This window comes from Corvus kubaryi, unplaced genomic scaffold (assembly GCF_017639235.1).
Source record: "Corvus kubaryi isolate FWS band 111438036 unplaced genomic scaffold, C.kubaryi_AGA036_p1.0 134, whole genome shotgun sequence".
Lineage (NCBI taxonomy): Eukaryota > Metazoa > Chordata > Aves > Passeriformes > Corvidae > Corvus > Corvus kubaryi.
In genome coordinates, this window is record NW_024580668.1 from 12,036,228 (window position 1) to 12,063,079 (window position 26,852).

The following is a 26,852-nucleotide window of genomic DNA, read 5'->3' on the forward strand; positions in this document are numbered from 1 at the left end:
TTTATTCCCCTACTACTGTCTACTGGATGACATGATTTTCACTATTAATATGGAAAAGATGTTTAGTCTGATGTTTGGAACTACCTAGGGCAATGACCATGTGCCCTTTACAGCCAGGTAGCCCTACCCCAGCATATCCAGCAGTTAGAGAAACACCCAAATAATGCAAAACTAAGAGACTCCAGTGTGGGAAACAAGGAGAAAGAAGTAAAGCAAAGGCAGTGGGAGTGAGTACTGCCAACAGGAAAGTGCAGCTAAGCCAAGGGAAGGATTTGAAGGGTTTGAGGAAGGAGCAGAATTGCTGAAGGCAAGGAGAATAAATCGTTAATCTGAGAACTCTATTACACAGGGAATGCCCTGAGGAAAAGAGCAGAAACTCCATTTAATAGTGAAAAGGCCAAACCAGTGCTGCCAAGCCAGGCTCTGCTCTGCCCAGGGACTGGAGCCACAGCCCCTGCTCACTTCCAAGATGCTGCTATTTTTGCAACTTGCATCTGCTGGTGTTGCAGAGGCTTGTTTAAACCCGCCAAAGCAAGGGGAGCTTTGCTCACGTGAACCCTGGGTCGGGCTCTTGGGTTTGGTTTTTTTATTGGTTTATTCTTCTCAGTCTTACAGGACTGGTGTTCCCAAGAGAGCGGGGTTTCGCTTAATGCTGCCTCGCCTGTCGCATCGAGTGTGAGTCCCAAATGCTTTTACTGCTGCTTTACAGAGCTTTGTCTTGCATCTCCCACAGTGGATTTTGGCTTGTAGAGGTTATCACTGGTTTGACAGGTTTGTGTGGTTTGACTGCAGGAGCTGAGTTTTCAAGTGAATCAGCCCTCCAGGCCCCAAATTGACCCATAAATGCAGTAACCACCAGCAGCATTTAGCAGGAGGCAGCGCTCTCCCACGGTTATGGGACGGGATGGGGGAGCCAGGTGGCCTCTTGTTTTTTCCAGATCTGTTTTTTTAAGGTTTGGACAAAAAATGAGATTTGTTTGACGTGTATATGTGATGTTTATAGTATAGCTGGAGAGCTGAATGCAGTCATTTGAGGACTTGGGCACACGCAGCAGATTTAAGGCAGGAGATGGTCATAATCTGTTGCCTGTTGGGTTTTTTCCCATTATAAGAGCTGGCTTATCCATACTTGTTCTGGGCTGGATTGTAAGCTTGCCTTTATCTAGTGACTATTTCCATATCTGATTGCTTGTTAGGAGTTAGGTATGAAATGTGTTTCGACAGACACTCCAGAGCAGTCCCCGGGGGCAGCGTCACTGCAGGTCTCTGGGAGTCTGTTCAACTTTTATTTTTATGGTGGAGACTGCCTTAATTCATGCAGCGTTCAGGGAACGGCTGGAAAAACCTTTGTTTAGAGCGGGAGCAGCAGCCAGGAAGAAATGGTGAGCGATGATCCCACAGTTAAAGTGCAGCACGGAGAGGCTTGGGTTCAGTTCCTGGGTCTGCAAGCAATTTTCTGAGGCAGGACCTTGACCTTAGCACTGCTTTGTGTGTCAGCAGCTTATGTCCAACAGGACAATAGCGATTTCAGAGGTTTCAAAGCATTTTAAAGTGTAACTATCATGCCTTTTATTGGGCTGGGTAGCGGCATTTTTATAAGCCAAGCTTAAGGTTTGAGAATAATGCGTATTGAATTTCCTTGGCGCGCTCCTGGCCATGGGATTCTGGTGGCTGCAGCAGGACTCGGGGTGTCGAAGGAGCACAGTCACAGGTGGCCAGAAGACCATTTAGAAGAACCAACACTTGCAGATCTTCAAAGCCAAGAGTCAGTTTTCCTTCCTTACCTTCCCGTGGCAGCGGGATGCCGCAACCCGCCGGCGGGATGCTGCGTAACCATCCCTTTAACCAAACAACGCCGAGAACCCCCCGAAGTATTGACACCCATCCCTGAGCTGAGCGGGGAGGAGGAGGAGGAGGGCCAGCTCGGACCTGTTGCAGGCCGGCAGGCAGGCTGTGAGTGCCGAGGGGAGCGGGCATTGTGCGGAACAGATGTGCCGGGCGCTGCCGCCGCGTGCCGGCTCCGTGCGCGGCTCCCCGCGCCAGGTGCAGCCATTGTTCCCCGGGCTCCCCATTCAGCCGCCCTCGGCTGCCGCTCCGCGCCCGCTCCCGCATTGTTCCTCCAGGAAATTAGCATTAAAAACCCATCCGAAACCCCCACGTCCCTCAACTGCAGGTGACTGTTATTGGCCCCAGCTGCCACCCTTGTGCTTGATTACTTCCATATGGGGCTGTGGCAAGATGTAGGATCCACATATTGATTTTTTTTTTTTTTTTTTATATTTTTCTTCCCTTTTTTTATCCTCCGGGGGCCGCCGCCGACCCTTCAGCTTCAACAAAACCCTGAAATCTGTTAAGCCCCCGATAGGCTCCAGTTGCTGTTACAACTGGGATGAACATTTTACAAGCAAAGCTAATTACACCCTCTCTGCTTTCTTCCTTTCTTCAGCCCCCACCCCATAAATGTAAAATAACCAGAGGGCAATTGGTAGTAAATTAAATCTTTGCAGTGTCCTGAGAGGAGGTTTCCTTGCTAGCAGGAAGAAGTCTGCTGGGCTTTAGATGTTTTGTTATTTGGGTTTGGCCTTGTTTTTGGTTTTTTTTTTTTTGTGCTAGAAAATGGGAAACTCTGGCATACTGCTGTGACACACCTATTAAAGGGACACACAGATCCCAACCTGGGTCTGGATAGAAAAGGAGAACATAATTGAACAAGTGGGATGTTAATTTGTGAGTGTAGTCAGCTCTTGAGAGGAGCCAAGGAGAAACTCCATGCCAACTGAGGTTACAAATTTCCAGGAACGATGTGGTTTTCTGGTACGATTTATCTACAGGGCAGCAGGTTCCATGAAAGCCCAAACCTCCCAAAATCTCTCCTTGTGGTAGTGCTGGCAGAGAGGCGTGGAGCATCCTGGATTTTCCTCGAGGCAAGATGGGCTGCAGTTGGTAAGAGGAGAGAGGGAGGGAGGGAGCATCCCTTGCTGCCCTACCTGGGCCTTGGAAATGCACCTGCTCTGCAGAGGCACAGAACATCTCCGGTGGGGAGCACAGGTGGGTCCACGCAGCCCTGACCTCCTTTGTGCCAGGCAGGAGTAGAGGAGGGTGGCAGCTCGTGCCCATGCTGGAGGCATCAGGCAGAGCTTCCCTCTGTGCCTCTGCCCGAGCAGCCTGGGTGCCAAAGCTCTGTCCCAGGCCCCAGGTCGGTTGGTCTGTTGCACATCTCTGCAGAAATGTTGTGGTTCCCTTACCCAGCTGGGACTCCCTAAAGGTTGTGCTGAGGAAGGTTGTGCTGGAGGCTCCTGACACAGCAGCTCCTGAGGGGGTGGTGGTCCTTGGAGCACCATGGCTGAGGTGTTCCTGCTCCTGCCTGGGCCTCAGGGGGCTGCTGAAGTTGAGAGCCTACCAGAGCCTTGTAAGCCTCAGCTGTTACAGCTCGGGAGGCCATTCCTCAGGCAATCATCACCTTTTGTGTCTTTGCATTCTTGGTGGTGCCCCAGCAGCCCCTTCCGTGGGATCTCTCGCGTGATGCACTGAGCAGTTCGTGCTGAGACCTGGCAGGGCAGCGTGACAGTGGTGCTGCAGTGTCCCATCATGGTACAGATACAGATTTCTAGCTGGAAATGATCCTAGAAATGCCCCTCCCTCCTCACATGAGGACATGGAATATATATTCATAATGGAGAATGACGTTTTGTTCAGCAGTGTCCTGGCTAGTCTGGAATTAGATGCTGCAGTGAGACTTTGTTGACATACAAAAGTCTTTGGGGATGGCTGGAGTTTGGTTGGTTGATCTCAAGATTACAAATGCAAACTTATTTATGGATAGGGAGGGGACTTGCCCTGAGGCTTTGTGTCTCAGCATTGGTGCTCCACCATTTGTCAGGTTGACCTTCACCGTGAGCTCCATCCTCTCTTTGACGGGTGGGACCTGCCAATGTAGATTGTGAGGATTTAAGATAAAAATTCTGGTTGCTATCTGAGAAGATGTGTTCAGCTGAAATGCTTGGTTTATTTACTGCACGTACCTCCTTCCTGATCCAGACCTCTCCTGGCTTGGCTGCCTGGCATGGACCACCCAGATCTTCCTGGGAAGCATCTGTGCAGGTGCAGTGGTGGTGAAGGTAGTGGACGTGTAAAAAAAAATTCCAGCTCTTAGGGGTGCTGTGCAGCCTGGGGAGAGCCACCAGGTCCAGCGGGTCAGAAGGTGGATGAAGGAGGCAAGGCAACCTAACAGAGTATCTCAAACAATTTTCCTCAGACTTGTTTTAAACCCTTCAAAGTCAAATCTCAAACTTAGGGGGTTTCTTCTCCCTAATTAAATTAACAGGCCATATGGTGTTTACTGTGAGCGCCTGCAATATGGAAGGAGCTACCTCCTGGATCACTTTCTTTTTTCAAAAGCTGCTGCTTTACCTGATGTCACTGTTCTGAAATGTTCTTTTCAGCAGCAGGCACAGGGGGTTATTTCTGCCACCTCAGTGCTGTTGGTGTCACCTTCTGACCCCAGGGTTGAGCTGGATCATAGCCTGTTTCTGCAGCTTTCTTTGTTTTTTCCTGGTTTTTGTTAAGCCATTTTGCTGCTTAGTGGGGACTGTGTATAAGTTGGGTTTTTTCATGCTTTTTCACATGCAGGTGATGATTCTTGTTCTTGGAGCTGAGGAGAATAGAAAACAACTCAGGGTGGGTTTTTTGGGAGGTGCTGGTGTTTTCTTTTAACAACTGGTACTATTTTTTTTCATTGAGGGTAACATGACTATCTCAGGAATATGTGAAACTGCAAGTTTTGTAGAGTTTTGTTCTTTATTAATGGGCTGGTTTTAAACAACTTACTTTGCATGTGCTGCTTTTATCTTTGCATGCAATCTGGAGGAGGAAGTGAAGACCTTGAGGAAGAAAATCATTGGGTTTTTGTAAGATCCTTGCACTTAGCTGAACAGGAACTAGGGTAAGAATCTCTAAACCTGTAGGAGAAGTCAAGGAATGGAAAATCTCAGATTTTGCTGTCTGTTTTGAGCTGCCCTCACTCCTTTAGTCGGGTTTTTTGGTAATCATCATTCTCATGTGTGAGTGCCCTTGCTGTGAGCTCATCCTGCATCTCTCCAGTGGTGTAACTTAACCTTTCTCTGCGGTTTTTCACTTGTTGGCGCATCTTTTCCGTAGGGGCAGGGTGAGCCTTCATCTCCAGCCAGGCTCAGCTTGTTGTGGGGTGTCTGAGCTCCCAGGAACAGATCCATTTGTGGCCGCTGAAAACACTCTGCCACATTAGCATATTCCTGCAACGTATGCTCCAAGGGTGTTTCTTTGCAGAGAAGCCTCTCTAAAGATAGCATCGTGAAGTTCTGTGTTGTCAACCAGGGACACTTGATCTAAAAAACAACATTTGATACACAGACAAGGTTTGCAAGTGCCATCTGGATTCTGGGAGATGAGCTAGGTTGTCTCTGTTTTGCATACACTCACTCAGGAAAAAAAAAAAAAGTGTGTGCAGGCAGATGAATTCTTCAAAATCACCTGAGCAGAACTGTTTAGTCCACATGACTGTCCTCAGTGGCATGGGACACCAGTGTAATGCCGTACCACTGGCTATCACATCCCCGTGGACCTTCTTAGGGTGCTGGAAATAATTCTGTAGTTTAGTGATATATTATTGAAATCCAGGTGGAGTCAATTGAAATTCTCTCACACCAGTAATATTTTAATCTCCTATCCAGCATACTGCAAGGCAGAACCTGCAAATGATGCAAAGCCCTGCAGAAATGGGCATCTTTTTAGGGAGGTGGGAATGCAGGGAACGCAGATGTCTTTGTCTGGCTTCAGTTCTGCCTGGTGGAGAGGCTGTCCTCAAACCCATGCCAGCACTGAGAGAAAGCTGAACACCATGAAAACCTAAAGTAGCCCTGGGTTGAACAGCAAACTCCCTGTCCACATCTTCCCAGGGATATGTAGCTTATAGAATGTATTTTCCTTCAGGGCCTATTTCTTGACTTTCTAGTTATCCTCTCATATGCAAATCTAATTTGCCTAATGGGCTGGTGAGTGTAATTGAAAGGCAGCCTGCACTTACACGATAGTGAAAAGTCTCACCTGTGCCCAGGCACAGATGGGGCTCTGCCTCACTGCTGCATCATTAGAGGAAATTTATAGGCACTGTGGCACAGGCTTTGCTGTGACCAGGGGATGAAAACAGCAGTTCAGAACAAACTTGGGGGTTTGCTGGGTTGTTTTGTGCCCTGGTCTTGCAGTTTTGGCAATTGAGCTTTTGGGGGTTTTGTCTTTCCCCCGTACTCCAGTTGATGGGGAGCAGGTTAATGCAGTTTACTGGTAACTACCTGAGGACAACCCTGAGAATGATGAGTTGGAAAGTCTTGTCTGTGCTGTGTTGCAGTGGGATGGGTTGAAAGCAAGTGCAACAGCTGCTGGGCCAACCTTCACTCTCCAGTCCCCGTGCATCACTGAATCTCCAGAGGTTATCCATGGAAATTCTCCACCTCTGCTGCCCACGAGAGGGAGGGGAAGGAGGCACAGCAGAAACAGTCACTGCTCTGATCCATCTCTGCTGGGATCATTCCCTCAACAGACCAAGAATTTGTGGATCCCCCATCCCTGGCAGTGTTTGTGTCCCAGTTGGGCAGGGCTTGAAGTAACCTGGTCTGGTGGAAGGTGTTCAGAGGGTTGGAACAGGGTGATCTTTAAGGTCCCTTCCAATCCAAACCATGCCACGATTCTAAATAGTGACTTTTGATGGTTCTCCTGTCCATCCCGATCTCTCTGTGCCCGGACTCTGCCGGAGATGCTGGCTCGTGGTGCTCCAGCTGTGTAGGGGCCCCTCTACATCATCAGGCCCCTATACCCCTCCAAAACACACCCCTAAACGCATTCCTCCTGTGCTTCCAGCTCCGTGGAATGGTGGAAAGTTCCCACATGCTGGTCAGGCTTGGGGCACAGAGGAAGAGCAATTTGTGTAGTGGTGTGAGGAGTGTTTTTAAGAGGCAGAATTGTCGTCTTGGCAGGGCTCCTGTGTGTGCCATTGATGGCAGGGACTATTAGCTGGGCAGCACAGAATGCACTTAGCGCCCAAGTGAATGAAGTGAGCTCTCCACAGAGCCAGGGAGCTGGGGAGTCATTAGCGAGGCTTGGCTACCTCAGGAATATCAGCAGGGCAGTGAGAAGGGTGTTGGTGTGGGCAGCACTGCCAGCACTGTGCCAGGGCTGCCTGGGAAAGCCGCCCTGGCTCTGCGGGGCAAGGGACACTCCTGGTCACAGAATCTCAGGGTGGGTCAGATTGGAAGGGACCACAGCGGGATTTCTGGTCACACATCCCTGCTCCAGCTGGGTCATCCTGGAGCACATGGCACAGGGTTGTGTCCAGACAGTTCTGGAATTTCTCCAGTGAGGGAGATATTTGCCATCTCTGGGCAATCCCACACAGTAAAGAAGTTCTTTATGTTCAGGTGGAACTTCCTGGGCACCGGTTCCTGCCTGTTTCTTTTGTCCCCACAGAGCAGAGTCTGGTCCCTGCTCTGACCCTTCCCTGCAGACACTGACAGAGGGATGGAGTCCCCTCTGGCACTTGTAGGAGGTTGTAAATAAAAGGGATGAAAGAGACTTCCCAAATCTTTCCCAAGTTCCTCCTTGATTTCTTGGACAACTTGCCCAGTTTTGGATAAAGTCTGGTGGAACTTTAGCCCTGGAGCTGGCTGGCAGTGGTGAGCTCCTGCTCTTCAGCCTCCATCTGGAGAAGGGAGACTCTGTGTTAGACTGCTTTGTATTTGGAAATGGTATGACTTCAGGGACCCAAGGGAGATGTTTTTCTGTATCCTTCCTTGATTGCTTCATTTTGGGTTTGTGGTAGAACTTGGTTAGTGGTTTGTTTTGCACTGGATTTGGTTTCTGTTTTGTTTTTGCTAAAATGACCATTGTTTTCATCTAAATTGGCCCCTCTGACTATGAGCTTGGGGACTGCTTCCTTCTCCAGATGGTCAGGATTTGTACCTGGTCTGTGCTTTATAAACAGGTTTGTTGTTTGGGGTTTTTTTCTAGTTTAATATAGGCTTTTGTAGTAGTTTTGGGTGTCCTTGCTATTATTTGTGCCTCTCTGTGGTCACATTGGTTGTTATGGATTAAATGTGGTTTTCTGCCTTGAGATCTCGCTTCTTTCAGAAGTGCCCTTGCTTTTTTTAATTGCTGTTATTTACAGTTATTGGTAGTGGTGCTTGAGCTGCTGGCACTGGTGCTTTGGGTCTGCCTGGTATGCAGAGACTTTTTTTACCCCAGTTTGTGTTTTACTCATTTTGAGTACTCTCTACTCACTGGGTACCCCTACCCTTAAACCCCAGACCTGCTGTTCCTGTTCTCATTAGCCCACATCCCTGTGTGCTCAGTGATATTTGTGATGCTCTAAGAAATCCAGATTTGCTCAGTACTGGTTGTTTTCTGAGGTCAGTGCTGGTTTTAAGGTTGATTTATAATGTTGGGGACCAAACTGTCAAGCAGCAGGGTTTGGAAGATGGAGGACAGCAAGAGGGATGTCTTCTTAAATGGTTTTAAAGCTTGACTTACAACTCCTCCTGTATATCTTTAGTAGTCAGGTTTAAAGCTCCCAAATCTTCAGTTAGTGGGTGATTTTAAGGTGGGTTCAAATTCATCTTTTATTTTAAACGATTTAATGATTTTCAAGCTGTTCCCCTTTTTCCTTGTGCTTCCTTCCTCCGAGGTGCTCCAGGCTGCCTCTGCCCTGCTGTAGGGATCCCTGGGGTGTGCCAGGCAGAGCAGTGTGGCACTGGGGACCTGTCCACGTCATGGACAATGCCTGTGTTTGTTGTATCCAGTGAGCCAGAATCACTGTGGAGGTGCAATCCAGTCTCAGGGATGCCCAGGGAAGAGGACACGTTTCACAGACAAGGCTGTCTCTCCCGAAGGAGCTGCTGCGGCTGAAGGATTTCTGGGTTCTCTGATGACAAAAAACTTGAGTAAGCCTTGCTGCCCTCATAACAACCTGTGGGAGCTTTTGTGCAGACCATTCACATCCCTGTAGGAACTCGTCCTGCATGTGGCCAGGCTTATTCCCAGCAGCTAACTGTGAGCAGAGGCACAAGGGTGGGCAGGATCCGAAGTGCCAGGAGCTGTGGGTTTGGGATCTGAGCTCACCTGGCACTGTGATAAAGGGTGTCACACCATCCCTCAGCTGCTTGGGGTTAAAAATGCACCAGGAGGTGCAGTGGCCTCTCCTTGATGGGATGCTTTTCTCAGAGGAAACTCCCAAAATGATTGTCCTTGGAGAGGCAGGGTTTCATCCCGCAGTGAGCAGAGCGGGACCGCTGGTGGGAAGCTTTCAGCAAAGGGGCTCACTGTGCTGACCCAGAAACAGCATCCTTCTCTGCACCTCCTAAGTTTCTTATGGAATTGGCTAGAAAATGCCCTTCTTTTCCACAGCTTTTCCTACTGAAGCTGAGAGCTGGGATATAAAACACCAGGCAGTGAAAAAGGAGGGTCGCTGACCTGGTGACCATCCCTTTTGGGATGAACCAGACTCACAGTGCGGAAGCTGCAGGACTCCCCTGGGAAGGGGCTTCTCCTGGGGAAGCCATGGGAATGCCAGAGCTGCAGTGCTCGCCTGGATTTCCTGGAGCAGCTCAGCGGGGAGAAGGGCAGTGCTGCAGAGTGGGAGCTGTGGCCTCGCTGGGTGTGCTGCACCGGCGGCTGTCAGCTCCTGCTGGGATCTGCTCTGTGCACATTGCCCTTTCCTCAGCTCTTTTGTTAAAGGGTGGAGTTGGACAGTGAGGAGGCTCAGGGTCCTAAATGCAGTTTGTGGAGTGGTGGTGGGATGAATTTGTGGCTTAAATCTCTTCTGATGGATTTTCAAGCCACAGACACTGCTTGGACTTCTCTAATTGCAGCATCCATGTGAGAGGCTCTTGTGCAGGAGAAGCTGCAGAGCAGCCAGAACCCTCTGGGAATGCTCCTCTTGGGTGAGACAACCCTGTAGCCTCCCTGAGGCTCCTCCAGAGCCCAGCAAGGGCTGCAGTGGTGGTGGCCCCGTGCTGGATCCTCTATGGGGAGCTGTGGATTCCTTGTGCAGTTCCTTGGGTCATTCCTAGGAGCCTGCTCCCGCAGCTCTGCTTTTCCCAAGCCTGTTTAAATCAGTGGATGCATTCCTGTTGACTGTTTGGAGCTGCAGAGAGCCCCTCAGAGCTAATTAGTAATTAGAGGATGCCAATTAACCACGGTTCCCCAGGCTCTGCTGCTTTGCTGGTACTGCTGGGTCAGAGAAGGAGGGAACAAAATGGAGCCCAGTGCGAATGTGTTTCATCTGGAGAGCAGAAGGGTGGAGCTGTTTGTTAAATGGCCAGCAATCCAAGTTTTAAAAGGATTTATGAGGGCTAGATAAAATCATGTCCTAAAGGCTGTCTTGAAGCCTCTGTTAAGGTGGAAAATGCTTTCTAAACTTAGAGCTTGTTTCACTGTGTTTCCCCTCTTTTGGACCTCCCAGAATTTTACAGGTACAAAAGTTCCAGATTTGTTTACCCCATGGTGTTTAGCCTAAGCAGAATGAAAAACAGATTTGCACTCCCAAAATCCCAGTGCTCAGTTGTTCCTCTATATAACCTCAGTTGTTCCTCTATATAACAACCTCAGTTGTTCCTCTATATATGCCTGCCCACCTAGGGAAATGTGGTCCCTAAACTGTGGTAGTGTTTAAGGAATGCCCCTGAGGGAAACAGGCTTTTGCTGCCATTGTCAGGGGAGACTTGATCATTCAACCATGAGTTTCTCACTTGTTGGATCACTTCTTACTCTCTGGTGTAAACTTGGTGTTCACTGGACCCCAGAGGGGCAAATCCATGGCCTTGATGCTTTGGGCAGGGAGCAATTTCAGACCTTTTGGGGGTGTAACCCCTTAAAGCCAACTCTTAAAATTACTTTTTCTATCTAAAAAGTAGATGGGAAAAGTGCTGCTTTTATTTTATTTTTTTTAATATAAGCATGATTAATTCAAGTCTTGCTTTCACTCTACACAAAATTTACAGTGAGCAAAACTCAAGCTCTCCTTTCCCCACATGTAGAAGCCCCACAAAATAATCATTAAATTAAAAAAAAATAATAATAATCTTTGATAGCAGGCTGTTGCTCCAAGCCTTTCTCCACGGTATCCCTTCTGTACGTGTTGTGTCTGGGCTCCACCAGCCTCGGGAGCCGTTAATCTTCCTGGTGTTTTCTTCCCTGCGGCAAATGAGGCACAGATGTTCCCATCTGGAAACTTTGCTCCCGCCACCGTTGTTTCAGTCAGAGGCTTTGGAGAGCACTGCAGCAGGCTGAGACTTTTAAGAACTAATTTTTTGCTATGATTGTGATAATTGCCTGTTTGATATCTGTAACTGCTTTCATTTTTCATTCCGAGCGCTTTAGCCCAAGGAGTAAATAGTGCGGAGGAGGAAATATTTCTTAATATTGTTATAGGAGTGGGTGATTTATAAAATAAAAAATAGTCTTGATTCTGTAATGTTAAATGGAACAATGAATTAATGAAAAATTACCAAAATACTTAGCAGTAACTAAGCAAATGAATTAGTGAGCAACTCTGGCTTTGCTGAATGAGGGCCCTGTCCCAGGCTATAACCCAGCCAACAGGGTGGTTTGGGAAGGCTGGATCACTCCCCTCAATCCCCAAAGTGCTTCCTGTCCTAAAACTGCAATGCAGGCCTTGGTTTCCAGGAATATACTCTCCTGGGCTATATTCCAGGAGTATATCCCTCCCTCCAGGGTGGCTGTCTCTAGTGGGGGCAGAGCAATCAGCTGGTGAGGATGAGGAGGGTTCTGTGCCCTGGGGCACCATGGGCTCCCTGGCAGAGCTCACAGCATCCCTTTGAGACAGTGATGAGCAAAACCTGCTGCCAGGGACATCAAGGGCTGAACTTGGGTCCCCAGAACTTATTTGTAGGGGTGCTGGTGGTGTGGGAAGGGAATGGCTGCGGTGTGGTGGTTAGAGCAGCAGCAGCTCCTGGGTGGAAATGGCTGTCAGGGCAGCTTTCATGCTCTGAGTAACAATTCCCTGCCTCCTTCATGGAACAGAGAGCAGGAGAGTGGGGATTACCACAGCAGAGTGGTTTGTGTTCTTGTAGAAGCAAGATGACCAGAATTTGGGGGCTTGAGGTCCAACAGCTCTGGGACATGTTGGATGTGATAGTTTGTGGGGTGAATCCTGCATCCATGGGTTTGGTCCTGGCCTGAGTCCATGGCCCCAGAGGAAGGCAGAGCTCAGGAGGCAGGAATGCCATGCAGGCAGGTTTGTGCTGATGGGTCTGACATGGCCATGGCACAGGCAGAGCTGGAGCTGCAGCCGCCTTGTCTGGGTGGGAACTGCTCCGAAATCCAACCTGTGCTACCGCTGAGTTTGTAGAGCCAGGCACATTAACAGGATTTTATAAAAATCACTGAAGGGCAAGACGGATAAAGATCTGCAGTCTGCCTTCAGGAATAAATTATTAATCTTATTTCCCTTATTAACTGCTTTCTGGACTGCTTGCAAACGATAACATACTTTGCTCTTTCAAGTTCTTCTATCTGAGTTTCACATTGAATTGAGATTTAAAGTGAAACAGCTGTGTGTGGGAGAGGACTAGATGGCAATGGAGATACACGCATTTATTTTTGATTTATAAAATGCCTATCCCAGGCTCAGCAGCTCCCTCCTGTGTGATGCAAGGCTCTCCTGCGAGGTGCCGAGCCCTCTCCACTCCCACAGCATCTTACAGCTCAGGAGCCGGCATGTGCCATAAACCCAAGCTAAACGGGGTAAAAATAGGCCGATCACATGGAGTGGAGGAAGTATCTGTGCAGTGCCATGAGTTACCCACTGCCACAGATGCTGTAGTATCATCTTGGCCAGCTCTGTGGCCTGGAGGCAGGAGGATGGACAAGGACCTTGTGTGACCAGGCCTTGCTGGTGACCTGGTTATGCCACGCACTTGTGTCCTGCAGTTCTGGTTGTAAATGACCTTCTGTTGACTCAAGGAAAGAAAGACCTCTAGAAACCACCCCTCGTGCAAATAAATGTCAGTATTTGTATAGAGAAGTCATCTTGACTACAAACCTCCCAACGTCTCCAAATTGGGACAGACCCAACCATCCTTTTTTTCCCGAAAGCTGCTGTATTGGCTGCCTTGTTCCTGATGCTTATCTTCAGTCTTCCCCCTCCATCGCTTTTTGATGCAGCGATGCCGCAAAAAGATAAAATATTACTTTTCCCTTGACGATGTGATTTGAGTTTGAGCTTGGGGGAAGCTGTCTGGAAGCAGGTGAGGGAGGGAATTGCGGTGGAGAAGCAGTAAATGGCATCTTCTGGAAGCCTGAGTAATGATGCTCTTGCTTTGCATGTAGATCACCTCTCATCTGCATGCCTTGGAGAACTGCAAAGGTGCTCTACAGATGGCTTAGAGCCATCAAGGGGAGGGAAAGGCAACCTTGGAGCAGAGGAAAGATGTTAATAAAATTAAAATGTAATTCTTCCCATTTCTCAGTTCCTAAATGTGAAAAATATTAGCTTGGTGGAGACTGAAAACAGATGGTGAGCAGTTGGAGCAGATAAGCATGTTATTCAAAATAAACATTCGCCAAAGCTGGGGAGGTGGCGAACCATATTTCATTTCACCCTATTTACATTATCGGGTCAGGTTACACTGATGCTGCCTCTCGTCTGCATTCAGACGATCAACAGGGACCCTGTGATGAGCCAACTGCAGCACATCCTCCTCTCTGGGGCCGCTGGGGCTGGCATGGCTGGGCTTGGGCATTTCCCTGGCCTGTCCTCCACGATGATACATTGAGCTGCTTGTAGAATTACAGAATTGTGTGGGTCAGAAGGGGCTGTTAAAGGTCTGTCCCTCCTTCATTTCCCTGTTTCCAATGGCCTCTCTATCCATTTAGCCAAGTTTGGCACTGCTTTATCTTAAACCAGGAACTCTGATCTGTGTAAACGGTGGGGAAAGAAGTTCCAAGGACTGTTTGTAGGAAGGGGGTATTTTGCTGACTTTTAGGTGATCTGTAGTTCATGCCTCTAGTCCAAGTGCTCACCTGAGGTGTCAGGGCCAGTGGAAGGAGAGGTGTGGCTGGAGTGTGGCTGATCTCCCTTGCTCTGGGGGATGTTCTGGGATAGCTGGATCACCTTTGGGGTGTCTGTTTGTCCACTGGCTCTGGAACAAGCTCAGACCTGGCTCGTGGGTGAGCAAAGAATTTTTCCTGCTGGAGCTAAGCTTGGCTGCTGTTACTGGGACAGTTCTCCAGTCTCTTGCTCTCAAGAGGCAGGTATGAATTTGGGGCTTTTAACTTTTTGAGGTGAGGAGAGGCTTTTTAGGTTATTAATATGTTCTGCCTCTTCTAGATGAAAGTTGGAAACATCTGCTTTGATTAAGCCTCTTCTTTCTGTCTGAAACCATTACATGCTTTCCCTCCTGAGACTGAAGCACTGGGCAAACGCTTGTACACAGCCTTTTGCTCAAAAAATATCTTTGTTAATTTACAGGTTTGCAATGTAACCACTTGGTGGTCAAAGCTTTGCTGACAAAGTCTGATTTTGAGCCTGTTCTCCATCCTGCAAGCTGCCAAAGAGCAAAGCAAACCCTTACCTGGGCATAGCTGCTGGTGTTGCAGGGCTGTCTCACGTTTAATGTGGTTTTTCTCTTATTTCTTCCAAGATATTTCATGGTTTAACATCTGCAGAAAGCTGGAGAGCTCGAGTCTGGCACATGGATTGGGGAGACGGGGTTCTGACTCTTTGCAGCTTATTTACAAATGAGAGCTCCAGAGTCACTCCCAGGGCAGGCAGGTTCATCCTTCCTCCTTAACTTTCATGCCAGGGAATCAAGGGGAATCCTACCCGTGCATCAGGAATGGCTTGAAGATATCCACGTTCCTGCTGTAGGAGCCCTCCAAACACCCAGCCACAGGCTTTAAATCCATGTCCCGTGAGGGAGGAGGAAAGCTTTGCTGTCTCGAGCTGATAGCAGGGTTTAAACCTGCACATACTCCATGTGCTCGCTCAGGGATTAAATTGTGCCCATGCAGACACTACAGTGTAAATTCAGATAAAACATCCACGTTTTCTGCACTGTAGCAGTGGCTCTTCCTGTGTTCCCTTGGTCTCAGCAAATCCATGGCTCTGCCATGGAATCTAGATCTTGAGCAGAATGGAGCACCTCCTGATACTGCCTTGAACTATATTTTGGACTTTGGGAAGAGGAGGAGACCATTTGTGTCTGTCTGCCTCGCTGTCACTCTTCTCCAGTTCCTTATCTTGCTTTTTGTTCTCCTCATGCCCTGTTTTTACTTCTTTTTCATCACTTAGTTTATTCTCTAATTGCCAAAGGAATTTAAGGATTAATTTAAATTCCAGTGTACTTGAGATACTCCCTAACTTGTTGCTGTTTTTTTTTCCCTTTTCTCAAGCCCACAGGCATGAAGAGATTGATAAAACAGCTTCTTTATGCAGTTTATAGTGCAAGTAAATGCTGGCCATTCGTCAGGGGCTACCTGTCCCAGCAACACTCTCTCTGTACTAAACACCATAGGTGGAAGACTTCTTTAAAGAACATAAAGAGGATAAAATCTGTCTCGAGTTGGTGTTGAAACTGCCCCCTCTGAAATGTGCTGTGGTGCTGGAGAGCTGGGAATGTAGGAGTGGGACTTTTCTGAGGATCTGTTGAGACCCCAGATTTTCTCTTGCCATCTTGTCCCGTCGTCTCACTTTGCTCTCTCTCCTCTCCAGAAAGGCAAGTCATCAGCTGCACTTAATCCTGACATATGTTCCTTTTTAATTTGTTACGCCAGGATGGGAACTGGAGCAGCGAAGGAAATCTGGTGCACACCGACAGCCAGAGCAGAGACAGATGAACCCAGGGCCTTGCAGCGTGTCGGGGAGGGAGGGAGGGCTCCAGGTGTACTCACAGCTCTGGGCTTTCTAGTCTCTTGCACACCTGGGCTCCTTAAATGGGACACATGAATATGTAGGGCAGGAGCACAGCCTGGTCTGTGCCTGCAGCTGCCCGTGCCCAGCCGGCAGCTCGAGCGTCTGAGATCTGTAACTCAGCGCTGCGAAATCTGTGCTGCACAGCCCGCCACTGTTGGGAGGAGATGGAATTCTTGCATGGAGCCAAGACTAAAACAGCATCTCATTGGGTTTTGCTCTCTCTGAGTCGTCTTCCCATGTGAAATTCCAGTGTGTCTGAGGCCGGGGAGGCAGCTCTCCCGCCCAGGTGTCCACGTCGCTGCCGCCTCCTTCCCTGGTTACCCTGGGCAGGTCCTGGTGCAAAGCTGAGCACATGTCACTGCAAAGTTTGGACATTTGGCAGCTTGGCAGCCAAAGTGTCATGCCATAAACGTGTCTGGCCTGCTCCTGCAGGCACTGCTTGAGAAGTAGCAACAGCATTTGGGTTTCTAATCCAGGTAAAGCTTGCAAGGAGGAGTTTCGGAAGGAAAACAGTTCAATGTTTCCAGTCTGGACAGGTGTCTTGCTCTGGTACTTGGAGCATTCAGTCATTGACAACAATTATTCTTGTTAGACTATCATCCAAAATATGTGATGGCATTTGACTCTTTAGGTGAGTGATACAGCTGAGTGACTTGTACACGTTTCAAGGAGCATCTCTGCACCCTCCCTGCACATCTGGAAGCAGCGCTGAAAAGCTGCTCTTGGTGAGCCAGTAAATATTTCCAAGTGGTGGAAGTGAAAGAATGAGACTAGGAAGGCAGCCTTTCTCCAGGGAGCAGCTGACTGGCTCAGTTTTAGCCCCAGGTCAACTCAAGGCTGACTCAAGCCCTTGGTCACAGCCTGGTTTGCTCACATGATTCTCATTAAATGGATGTGTTTAGGCTAAAAATGAAGAGCTTCAGAAAGATGGTTTTTATCTCCATTTATAGATGCCCCAGGTCATTAGCAGGAAGCTTTTAAATTTAACAATCCTGTTTGCTTCTTGTCTGTTGGAGTGGGCTTGGAAAAGAAGGTGTTGGCTTCTTGTGGGCTTCAGTTTTGGTGTCTCACACAGTAGCTGGTTTTATTTTGGGGTTATAAATTCCATGTGAAATTTATCTTCCTCCCTGTAAATTAACCAAATTAGTTCTGCTTTCTTAATGTGCCCTAGGAACATTTTAGGAAGGAATTGGAGAAAACTCAAGGATTTTGTGCTCTCCAGAGTATGGCAGTACCAGGTTGGCCATGTACACCTGCGAAAGGGGGTTTCATGGGAAGAGGGAGAGGAAGAGGAGGCAGGTGGTGACAGTGGGTGCCTGGATGGTCATCACACAGCTGACACCAAGTGCTGGAGAGGCACAATTAGTGCTGTTTTGATAGAAAAATTTGGGTCATTTAGCAATGTTTCCCTTCCTTGCCTGGGTGAGGGAACCCAGACTTTCTGTGGTAGAAATACCCATAACTTTGTGCACAAAATCAGCTCTCTCACTGTTTTGCTGCATTTCTTTGGAGAGGAAGGAAAGTCAGGGGGTTTTCCCTGCTCTTGCTGATAAACTCACCTGCCTGGAATAGGTGCCTACATGTATAAATGATGTTATATTCCTACATCAATGCATGGTTATTCATCTCAACATCATATTCGTGCATGGAAATGGCAGGGAGAGTCTGCACATCAGGGTTCAATTGTATGGAAGTTGGACCACATGTCTAGTAGTTTGCAATATGGGATTAATGTAGTTATTATATGTTAAAATTAATAGTCGTTTCCCTTGGCTTCAGTATCTCCCCACTTCATGAAAGCCTAGAATTTTTTCCTTTTCTTGAAAGCAGGCTTAGATAAATGAAGACACAAATGTTCTGGGACGTGGATTTTGTAGTGATTCCAACTCAAGTTACTCCACCTGCACTGACAGGGCAGGAAAACATGGATTTTCAGTGTGTGTCATCCCTGCTTTCCCTTCCTGCAAACAGCAGAAAGAAATGCTGGGAATAATGAAGTTCATTTGTTACCTCGCTGGCATTCCCCATGACTTGCCATAAGGAAAATAAATGAGGCAGCTCGGTGGCAGAGCAGGTGCTGGGGCTGACAGAGCAGATCCCAGGCAGCAGCACGAGGGCTCAGGTGCCAGTTTGTGTCTTCCCTGCTCTCGAAAGCAGCGTTTTTGTTGTTGGGAGTCGAGAAGTAGCAGGTTGGTGTTGTATTTCAGTGCAGAAGTTTGCCACCTATTCAGTGCTCTATGGGAATGCAGCATTTAATCACTTTGCCCTGGCTCAAAAGCTGAGTTTCTTGCAGCTGACAGGTACTGGTAAGAGCTTTGGATAACAAATTAGATGGTAATGGTCCCAAGCCCAGCTTGCATGACTGGAGAGAGGTGGAAGTTGAGTTGAGCTCCCTCACAGCCTGAGCTGGGGTGCAGCTGGACGTGATGGGGACCCGGCCATGTTCCTGGGTGGGACAAGCTGCTCACATCTCATTAGTGAGTTAATTGAGCGAGAGGAGGGGCAGCTTGAAGAGCAGGGAGTGGGGACCATCATCTCAGAGGGTGATTTGTTTGGGGTCATGGACACTGGAGATGCTGGCAGTGCAATACAGAGCACCCCTGGAATGGGATTGGCTGCCATGGGAGCTGTGCTTTGGAGATCCTTAGGCTTCGTCTGCTGAGTTGTCTGCATTTTAAAAATCAAAAATACCCCAAAACATCCCACTTAAAAAAAAAAAGCGTCCCCCTATTACATGAGCACGTCTCCTCTTTTTTGTCTTGTGAATCTGATCCCAGCCACTGGAGCTGGGAGTGTGGTCACACTTCCCCTGAGCTGGGAAGGAAGCTGCAGTTTGAGCTGGTGGTAGATTAGACAGTAGAGACTGCACACAGGAGAGGGGCTGTGAGTAGCTGATATCAACTCATCTCTGCAGCCCCAGGCCCACCATTCCAGTCACGTCTGGCACAGCACAAATCCAGGTTCCCCTTTGCATGGCTTCCAGAGGCTGTGATTCCTCTGGAAAGGCTCAGCGAGGTGTGTGTGGGCACATCTGGGGAGTATCAGAGAGATCTGAAATGGGGACAAAAGAAACTGAGAGAAATACTTTGAACAGCATCTTCAGGCATGAGGGGTGAGGAGATGGAGGCAGGAGGCTGGGGTGGTGAGCACAGACACCACGAGCATGACCCTGCGTGCCTGTCCCCAGCTCGGGGCCGTGCAGAGCGGCGTGGGAGCCTTGCGTGACTTCCCCCAGCTCTTATCTTCACCCTCACAACTGTTCCTGGCATGCTGGGCGGGAAATGCGTGTCAGTGACTGTCACTGAGCCTTGCCACCTTCTCTTGGTACAGTTGCTGGTGAGAAGAGGGTTCCAGTGATGCCCGGATCGCCCGTGGAAGTGAAGATACAGTCCAGGTCCTCTCCTCCCAGCATGCCACCGCTGCCCCCCGTCAACCCCAGCGGCCCCCGGCCCGTGTCCTTCACTCCGACTGCACGTAAGAGCCCAGTAATGCTGCTTTTCCTGGGACCAGCTGTAGCCAGGAGGGAAGGCTCTGCTCAGAGAACTCACCAGGGCTGTCTCAGCCAGGGCATGGCGGGTGGTGCTGCCTGGCTGTGAGGGAGGGGGGCCTGGGGCTTTCCTGCAGTTCTGTAGTGCGTGCAGGACATAGAACAGGCTGTGTAATCCCCCCTGCCTGCTCCTACCTTGCTCCTGGTGCTGCCTTGAGTCCTTCCCTTTGCAGGTGCAGCCTTGATTTCCACCCTAAACTCCTTAAGAAATTGAATCTTTTATCAGGCCAGCTTCAAGCAAGGCAAGAGCTGGGCTTTCCGCTCTATCTTTTGGAGGAGTTAATTCCCACTCTGCTGTATCTCACTTTGCAGACAGCATTCCTGCGGCTGAGATTAGAAAGTTTTTCTTTTTTTTTTAATTTCCCAGCCTTGAAAATTCCTTGCTGTCCATCCAGATTCTCTTCTCTCCAGCTTCTCTTTATAATCTTTCCTATTAAGCCTCAGTCAGTCTTGATCCTGCCCGGCTGTAGCACAGCCTTGCACCCACTTCTTCCAGCTGAGCGTTGCTCAGAGGTGACTGCATGGATGGAAAGGACCTTCAGCCTTTTCTTACAGCCTAGAAAGGGTCTTTTTCTTTCCTTCTTTAGCCAACATTTAAGCTATTTAATGTCTTTTTAAAGGCATTGTTCCGGAGCAAAGCTGCTTTACTTTGTTGGGCATGGAGTTATCTGACCCCCACACATGGCATGTACATATTTTCCACGCTCTCCTCACCCCTTTTCCCTGCACAGAGTGTTCCCTAGCTGGTTCTGTGTTGCTGTGCTGTCCATAACAGTGCCTGGGCTATCTCAGAGTTCCATGCTGGCAGTGGGATTCGGAGATTTCTAGCTCCTGGAGGACACACTCTGATGTGCTGCGTGGTGCTGGCAGCAGCACTAATCACTGGGTTATCCCGCCAGACACATTGTCCCCATCTTTATGTGCTCAGGCGTTTTTAATGGCTCTCCTTTTGCTCAGGCAGAAAAAGACCATTAGCAAAGTGACAGAAATTAATTTTTCCAATGAGGATGCTTGGCATGCTGTTAAGGGCCAAGAAGTCTGAATCTGCTGATTGCAGATGACTTAATTGCCTCTTTCCAAGACAGATGAGAGATGCGACCTGTGGTGAAGTTCATTCTTGCCTTTTCCTTTCTCAGTTGCACCAGAGGCCCTTGGTCACTCGGTGGGTGTGTGACCTGCCCTGTGAAAGGCCATGGCTTGGGCAGCTGAGCTGGAGCAGTTGGAACAAAGCCATGCCTGCCTATGGATCACTAACGCAGGGTTGGAGAAGCAGCGAAATCTTTGACTATGTAGGACCTAAGGCAGAATTTAAGAGTAGCCTTAGATGATGACTTTGTTCCAGGAATTTTATCATCCTGCTGCCCCCAAACTGGCAATCCCCCTGGTCTTGGTACACTGCCTGACTTGCTCCAGCGCTGTGCTCTCACCTGGAAGTCGAGGTGCCGGCCCGGCTGTGTGGTCTGTGGTGGAGCAGATCCTGGTGACGTGCAGGATCAGATAACTGCCAGCTGCCCTGCGGTGGTGCCGTTGGCAGAGGGTCAGGAGGGGTGAGCCCAAAAACACAGAGCGCGGTTACGGGGCCGTGTCTAACGGCAGCCCCCACCCGACCCCGCTCCGCTTCCGTGGCATCCCCCTGTCCACCAGCATCCTCTGCTCCCTGCTTGGCAGCCTTTCCCGAGCGTCCTCCTCTGTACACCCCGTCCAGGGGTGTCTCACAGCCCCTCTTTGTCCTGAGGTATAAATAGAGCCCCTTGCTCTCCCAGGCTTTCATCTGAAAGAATAAGAGGAAGTGAAATAGAGAAGGGGGAAAGCGCCTCAGTTGTGGCTGCCGGAGAGCACGGAGCTGCACAGCCTTTGCTCTTTGAGAGGAGCTTCTCTTGGCAGCTTCGCCCCTATTTATAACCCTTTTATAGTGAAATAAATGCCTTTATGAGTAATTACCAGAGGCCTTGCCTTTCACACAGCTCCGATGTGCTGTGTGGAGCTGTACCTGTGGGTACATCCTGCCGTCCCTGTTGCTTTGCTGCTTTGGGAGTGGGGACAGGAGTTTTTCAGGTTGCTTTGTTCCATAACAAAAGGCATGAGCTCACATTGGCTTTGCACCTTCATCCTCTCAGTGCTGGCCTTCACCTTCATCTCATCTTCTGTCTGTCTGTGAGGGCTTTCACCTCCTGGTTAGCAGGAACCACCTTTGATGGTCTCTTGTAGCCTTATCTTTCCTTGCATCTTAACTGACTCTGGTTAAGTTTCCCTCCTGTGCTCACCACGAAGGTCCAGGTGTGTGGAGCCTTTCTAGCCTCCGACCCTGGCATGCCCCAGAGTGGTTTAACTGTTCATGTACCTCCTGTCTTCTCTGAAAAACCCCTCACTGGATTCATCAGGATTTGGTATGATCCTCATGAAGCTGCAGCAGAAATTTTGGCATCTTTTTTCGCAAGTTTCTGCTCTTCCCACAGGCAAGGGGCAGCTCTGCTAGGTGGTTTCAGGGCTTCTCTGAACACCATCATTTGAAATGGTTTTTATACCTTGTGGCCCCCTTGTCAGCACTTTAAACCATAAGGGATTCAGGACTGGGTTTTTAAGGATAAACCCAGTGGATCAGCTCTGACTCTTATTTCCAGTTGTGTGCTTTTCAATCCGAAATTCTGGGTTTATACCGAGCTGGGCCCCCAGTGCACAGCTGCTCATCAGACAAGGCTCGACATTGTGCAACCACAGCGTGGGGATGTCAACAATTTATCCTAATCCCTTGCCGAGTTCCCAAACTTCCAGCCCTTCAGTCTGTTTTGACATGCTCACCACTGACAGGAGGCAAAGTTGCAGATGGGACCAGGCTGGAAAAAACAACTGTGTTTGCGAAACTCCCTGTAAATCCCCAGGGAGGGATGGCAGGCGCAGGACAGGATCTGTCGGCCCTCCTCGGGCGAGGTGGAGCCACCTGAGCTGCCCCTCAGCAGCAGCAGCCTCCTGGCTGGAGGATGGACCCACTCAAGCACCAGACCACAGGGATGTGCCCATGTGGTGCTCAGCATCGCTTCTGTCTCCTCTTTGCAGTGCCCAACGGAATAAACCATTCCCCCCCGACGCTGAACGGGGCCCCATCCCCACCCCAGAGATTCAGCAACGGCCCTTCCTCGTCCTCCTCCTCCTCACTGACCAACCAGCAGCTCCCAGCCACGTGTGGAGCCCGGCAGCTCAGCAAGCTGAAGCGCTTCCTCACCACCCTGCAGCAGTTTGGGAATGACATTTCACCGGAGATCGGGGAGAAGGTCCGGACCCTTGTCCTGGCACTGGTGGTAAGTCCTGCACCATCCCGGGCTGCCTGGCTTTTCCCAGGTCCTGACACACAGTGTTGTCTGTCTGTGTCTTTGCAAGCAGAGCTGGTAGCTGAGCAAGGCTCTGTTATGTTTGTGCTTCATGGGCAACTCAGTGACTTCTTTTTCCGTGCCTTTGCTGTGTTTCAAAAAGCTGTTGGTCCAGTGGCTTAGGCACGAGTTTGTGTGCAGCTAAACTTAAAGAAACCTGGAAGGAATTGGGCAAAGCTTTTCTGTAAATCACAGAATCACAGAATGGTTTGATTTGGAAGGGACCTTAAAGATCATCTCATTCCTAACCCCTGCCATGAGAACACCCTTCAAACCCAAATGGACGGGTCTTGCTGCAGAATTATATCCAGTGTTTGCAGTTACACAGAATAACTGGGAGAAATGCTGTCCAGTGCATTAGACATGATACTCCACATGCTTTACAAAGGCATGGAGTGACAGGACAAGAGGGAATGTCTTTAAACTGAGAAAGAGGAGGTTTGGATTGCATATTGGGAAGAAATCCTTCCCTGTGAGGGTGGGGAGGCCCTGGCACAGGGTGCCCAGGGAAGCTGTGGCTGCCCCTGGATCCCTGGCAGTGTCCAAGACCGGGTTGAATGGGGCTTGGAGCAGCCTGGGACAGTGGAAGGTGTCCCTGCCCGTGGCAGGGGGTGGCACTGGATGAGCTTTAAGGTCCCTCCAACCCAAACCATTCTGTGACTTTGGACTGAGGCCCTGGAGCCCTGGCCAACTGTGGTCCCGTGGGGCACCCAGTGGGGCTCCTGCACTGATCTCTGCTTTTTGGCACATTTCCTTTGAGGCTCAGCAGGCACTGAAGGGAGCTAGACTGCAGCAGCCTGGAGCATTTCTGCTTCCAAGGTTGGCAGCAAACCTGAGTCTGTCCATGTCCTCAGGGTCACTCCCAGGGCTCAAGGACTCAATGCAAAGTGCTGCTGCTGCTTTTCTGTAGCATATTCAATTGCATGGATGTAGGGTAGTACCTTAGCTTACCCTTTTGGGGAGGGAATGAGAAGTTGTCCAGGTCCCTCTGCCTGTCATTCTCAGCCTGGCTTGTGGTAATTGCTGCAAGAGATGAGTTTTGTATGTGCAGGTTATCAAATGCTACCTGTGCTGGGGTTCCCCAGCCTGAGCAGCCCCAGGGGATGCAGGGCTGGGCCAGGAGAGGACCATGGTGAGCAGAAGGCTGATGAGACTCCACGGATAGGTTAGATGAGGAGAATTGAAAGGGAGGAAGGAGAGGAAGGTGTGCAGTTCTGAGCAGCTGGGATTGAAGTCTGACTCTCCACAGCCTGCCCCAGCATGCAGTAGATGCCAGCTGGGTCCTGCTGCCCTGGAGTCAGCCTCTGCCTCCCACCCTGGAGCTGGGAGGGTGCTGGGCCAGGCAGTTCCCACCCCTCCCCTAGTGCAGCATTCCTACCCTGCTGGCCTGAGCCTTCCTGGCTGCATTCAGCAGGATCCAATGCAAACACTGTCAGTCCTGGAGTGGCAGATGCTGTCTCCCTCCCAGTTCTGTTCGTTTGGAGCCATTTCCCACATGTCTAAAAATAAGAACAAATTGCCATTCCATTTCTTAATTTCTTTTCTCAGAACTCAACGGTGACAATCGAGGAATTTCACTGCAAGCTGCAAGAGGCGACCAACTTCCCGCTCCGGCCATTTGTGATCCCCTTCCTGAAGGTGACGGGGAGCTGCTGGGGCTTGCTGACACTCTGTGTGCCTGCCTGTGCCTCTTGGCAGTGTGACGTTGCTGGGAAAGCTCTCCTTGCAAGCACCACAGCAATTCTGCTGGAGTCCAAGACAGACTGCAGAGAGCGTAGCGGTGGCCATGTGGGACTGGCTGACGTTGTGCCGTGTGCCACATATGTCTGCTTGTGTGCTGGAGATAAAGGAGGCAAACCAAGCTCCATGTGGCAGCTTCTGAGCCTATAATCTTATTTGCAAATGTTCAGATCTAGAATGTTTGAAGTGCTGGCACACAGAGTCTGTCTGGGATGGTTAAATCACAGAATCTCAGAATGGTTTGGGTTGGAAGGGATCTTAAAGCTCATCTCATTCCAACCCCCTGCCATGGGTAGGGACACCTTCCACTAGACCAGGTTGCTCCAAGCCGTGTCCAAGCTGGCCTTGAGCACTTCCAGGGATGGGGATTCCACAATTTCTCTGGGTAACTAGATGCTGGAAGCACACAGTGCTTCCTGTAACACTTGGATTTTGGGTCCACCAACATCAGGCTCCTGGGAAAATACAGGTAAATCTGACAGTGCAGATACCAGGAGCTGGAGGATCCTGAGCGGGGGTCATGGGCCACAGGTGTTATTGCTCTGGGGTATTAATGAAGACCAAACCTTTTGGAACAGCTGGAAACCCCTGCCCTGCTGTAATCCAGCCCTGTGCTTGTTTTCCAGGCCAACCTCCCACTGCTGCAGCGGGAGCTGCTGCACTGTGCCCGTGCTGCCAAGCAAACGCCCTCCCAGTACCTGGCACAGCACGAGCACATCCTGCTCAACACCAACACCACATCTCCCGCTGACTCCTCCGAGCTGCTCATCGAGGTCAATGGCAACGGCAAGAGGCACAGTCCAGACAGGTGAAAACCAGCTTTTGTCACTCTGCTCAGTTGTTGAAGTCGTGACTTTTGTTTTATCTTTGCTGCTGACAAAGCTTTAAGCAGCATCCAGGATCTTATCACTCCCAACAACTGTTCTGGCTGTTCTAAGACTGCAATGACTGCTCCTGCTGCACTGTGAATTCAGGTTGGGTTCCTCTTTCAGGCAGGTTCTGTCCCAGAGGGACTTTTGGGTAGCACTGAAAAGCCTGAGCCAGAGAGCTGAGCAGTTTCCCACCTCCAAGGCAATGAACGGAGGCATTGGCAGGGCTGGGAAGGATGTGCTTCATTTTCACCACGTTTTATTCCAAGATAAAAGTTGTTATGCAATTATGTGGAGCATGCCTCAAATTTATAAAAACTGTGAAATTTTAATTTGGTCATGCTCAGAGAGATGAATCACAACACTCAGGCATCCTGAACCCTTTTCTTTGACGGGGTCACTTTGTGCATCGCCTCACAAATTGAGCGCATTTGTTTGAGCTCTGCATTTACCCCCGGTAAAATCACTGCTGCCCAAACCCTGCTGATTCCAAATCTGCATCGTTGAGTACGTTTATGGGATGCTAAGGAATGCCTGTCTCTGCTGGTGTGGTTGCAGGAGGGAAGACAGCAGCTTTGAGAGGGAGCCGCTGCCGACAGAGCCTCCGGCCAAGAGGGTTTGCACCATCAGCCCCGCGCCCCGGCACAGCCCTGCCCTCACCATCCCCCTGATGAACCCCAGCGGGCAGTTCCACCCCACCCCACCGCCCCTCCAGCACTACACCTTGGAAGATATTGCCACCTCCCACCTCTACAGGGACCCCAGCAAGATGTTGGAGCACAGAGAGATCCGGGACAGGCACGGCGGGCTTGGTGAGAAAGCCTGGAGGGTTGAGCTTTGGTGTTGGTCTCTACTTGGCCACTTGTACCCAGAGATGTGGGATGCTGGGCATGTCCTCACAGCAGAGTCTTTGCAGGGAGTTCAGAGGAAACAACTGCCCGTGGGAAGTGACAAACTGGAAGATTGAGAGTTTGTATTTCCCTGTGTGAAGGCTGGAGTCACTGAGGATGAGGAGGAAGGACTTGATGTGTGAGTTGAGTGTAGCCAACCCAGCAGGCAGGAAGAGAGGGCAGGGAAATAGAAATTAACTTTTCCAAGATCTCCAAAGCAGGAGAGTAGAGATTGACCCCCTGCCCTGTTTCTCCAAGGGATGTGTGGGAGGTGCATGATGCGTTTCCAACAGGACAGCGTGAATCACAGGCTCTGAGCTGCTGTGAGTTTATAACAGGAGAACCAGCTCCACAAGCAGGTCAGAGCTGGAGCCACAAGTGGATTGCAGCACTTCCCAGACAGGGATAAAAAAGCACCAGCGTGGAGTTGCCCCTGTAGAGCTGCCACCTTGAGATGTGTTTTAAAATCCGAGCTATGTGGAG

At 49.7% G+C, this 26,852-nt stretch overlaps 1 protein-coding gene across 7 annotated transcripts in view; it reads left to right on the forward strand.

The window, feature by feature from the left end:
• The window catches only part of CBFA2T2 (CBFA2/RUNX1 partner transcriptional co-repressor 2), a 58,503-nt gene that overhangs the window by 23,480 nt on the left and 8,171 nt on the right, over window positions 1-26,852 (forward strand). For 6 of the 7 annotated variants that reach the window (XM_042050729.1, XM_042050748.1, XM_042050739.1 and 3 more), the window contains exons 2-6: window positions 19,289-19,432; window positions 22,560-22,801; window positions 24,419-24,508; window positions 25,237-25,418; window positions 26,038-26,291. In XM_042050729.1, coding sequence (XP_041906663.1) covers window positions 19,289-19,432; window positions 22,560-22,801; window positions 24,419-24,508; window positions 25,237-25,418; window positions 26,038-26,291 — 912 coding nt within the window. Of the gene's footprint in view, window positions 1-1,824; window positions 1,830-3,696; window positions 3,701-19,288; window positions 19,433-22,559; window positions 22,802-24,418; window positions 24,509-25,236; window positions 25,419-26,037; window positions 26,292-26,852 lie in introns of those variants that run through there. The other variant, XM_042050781.1, reaches the window with a different exon arrangement.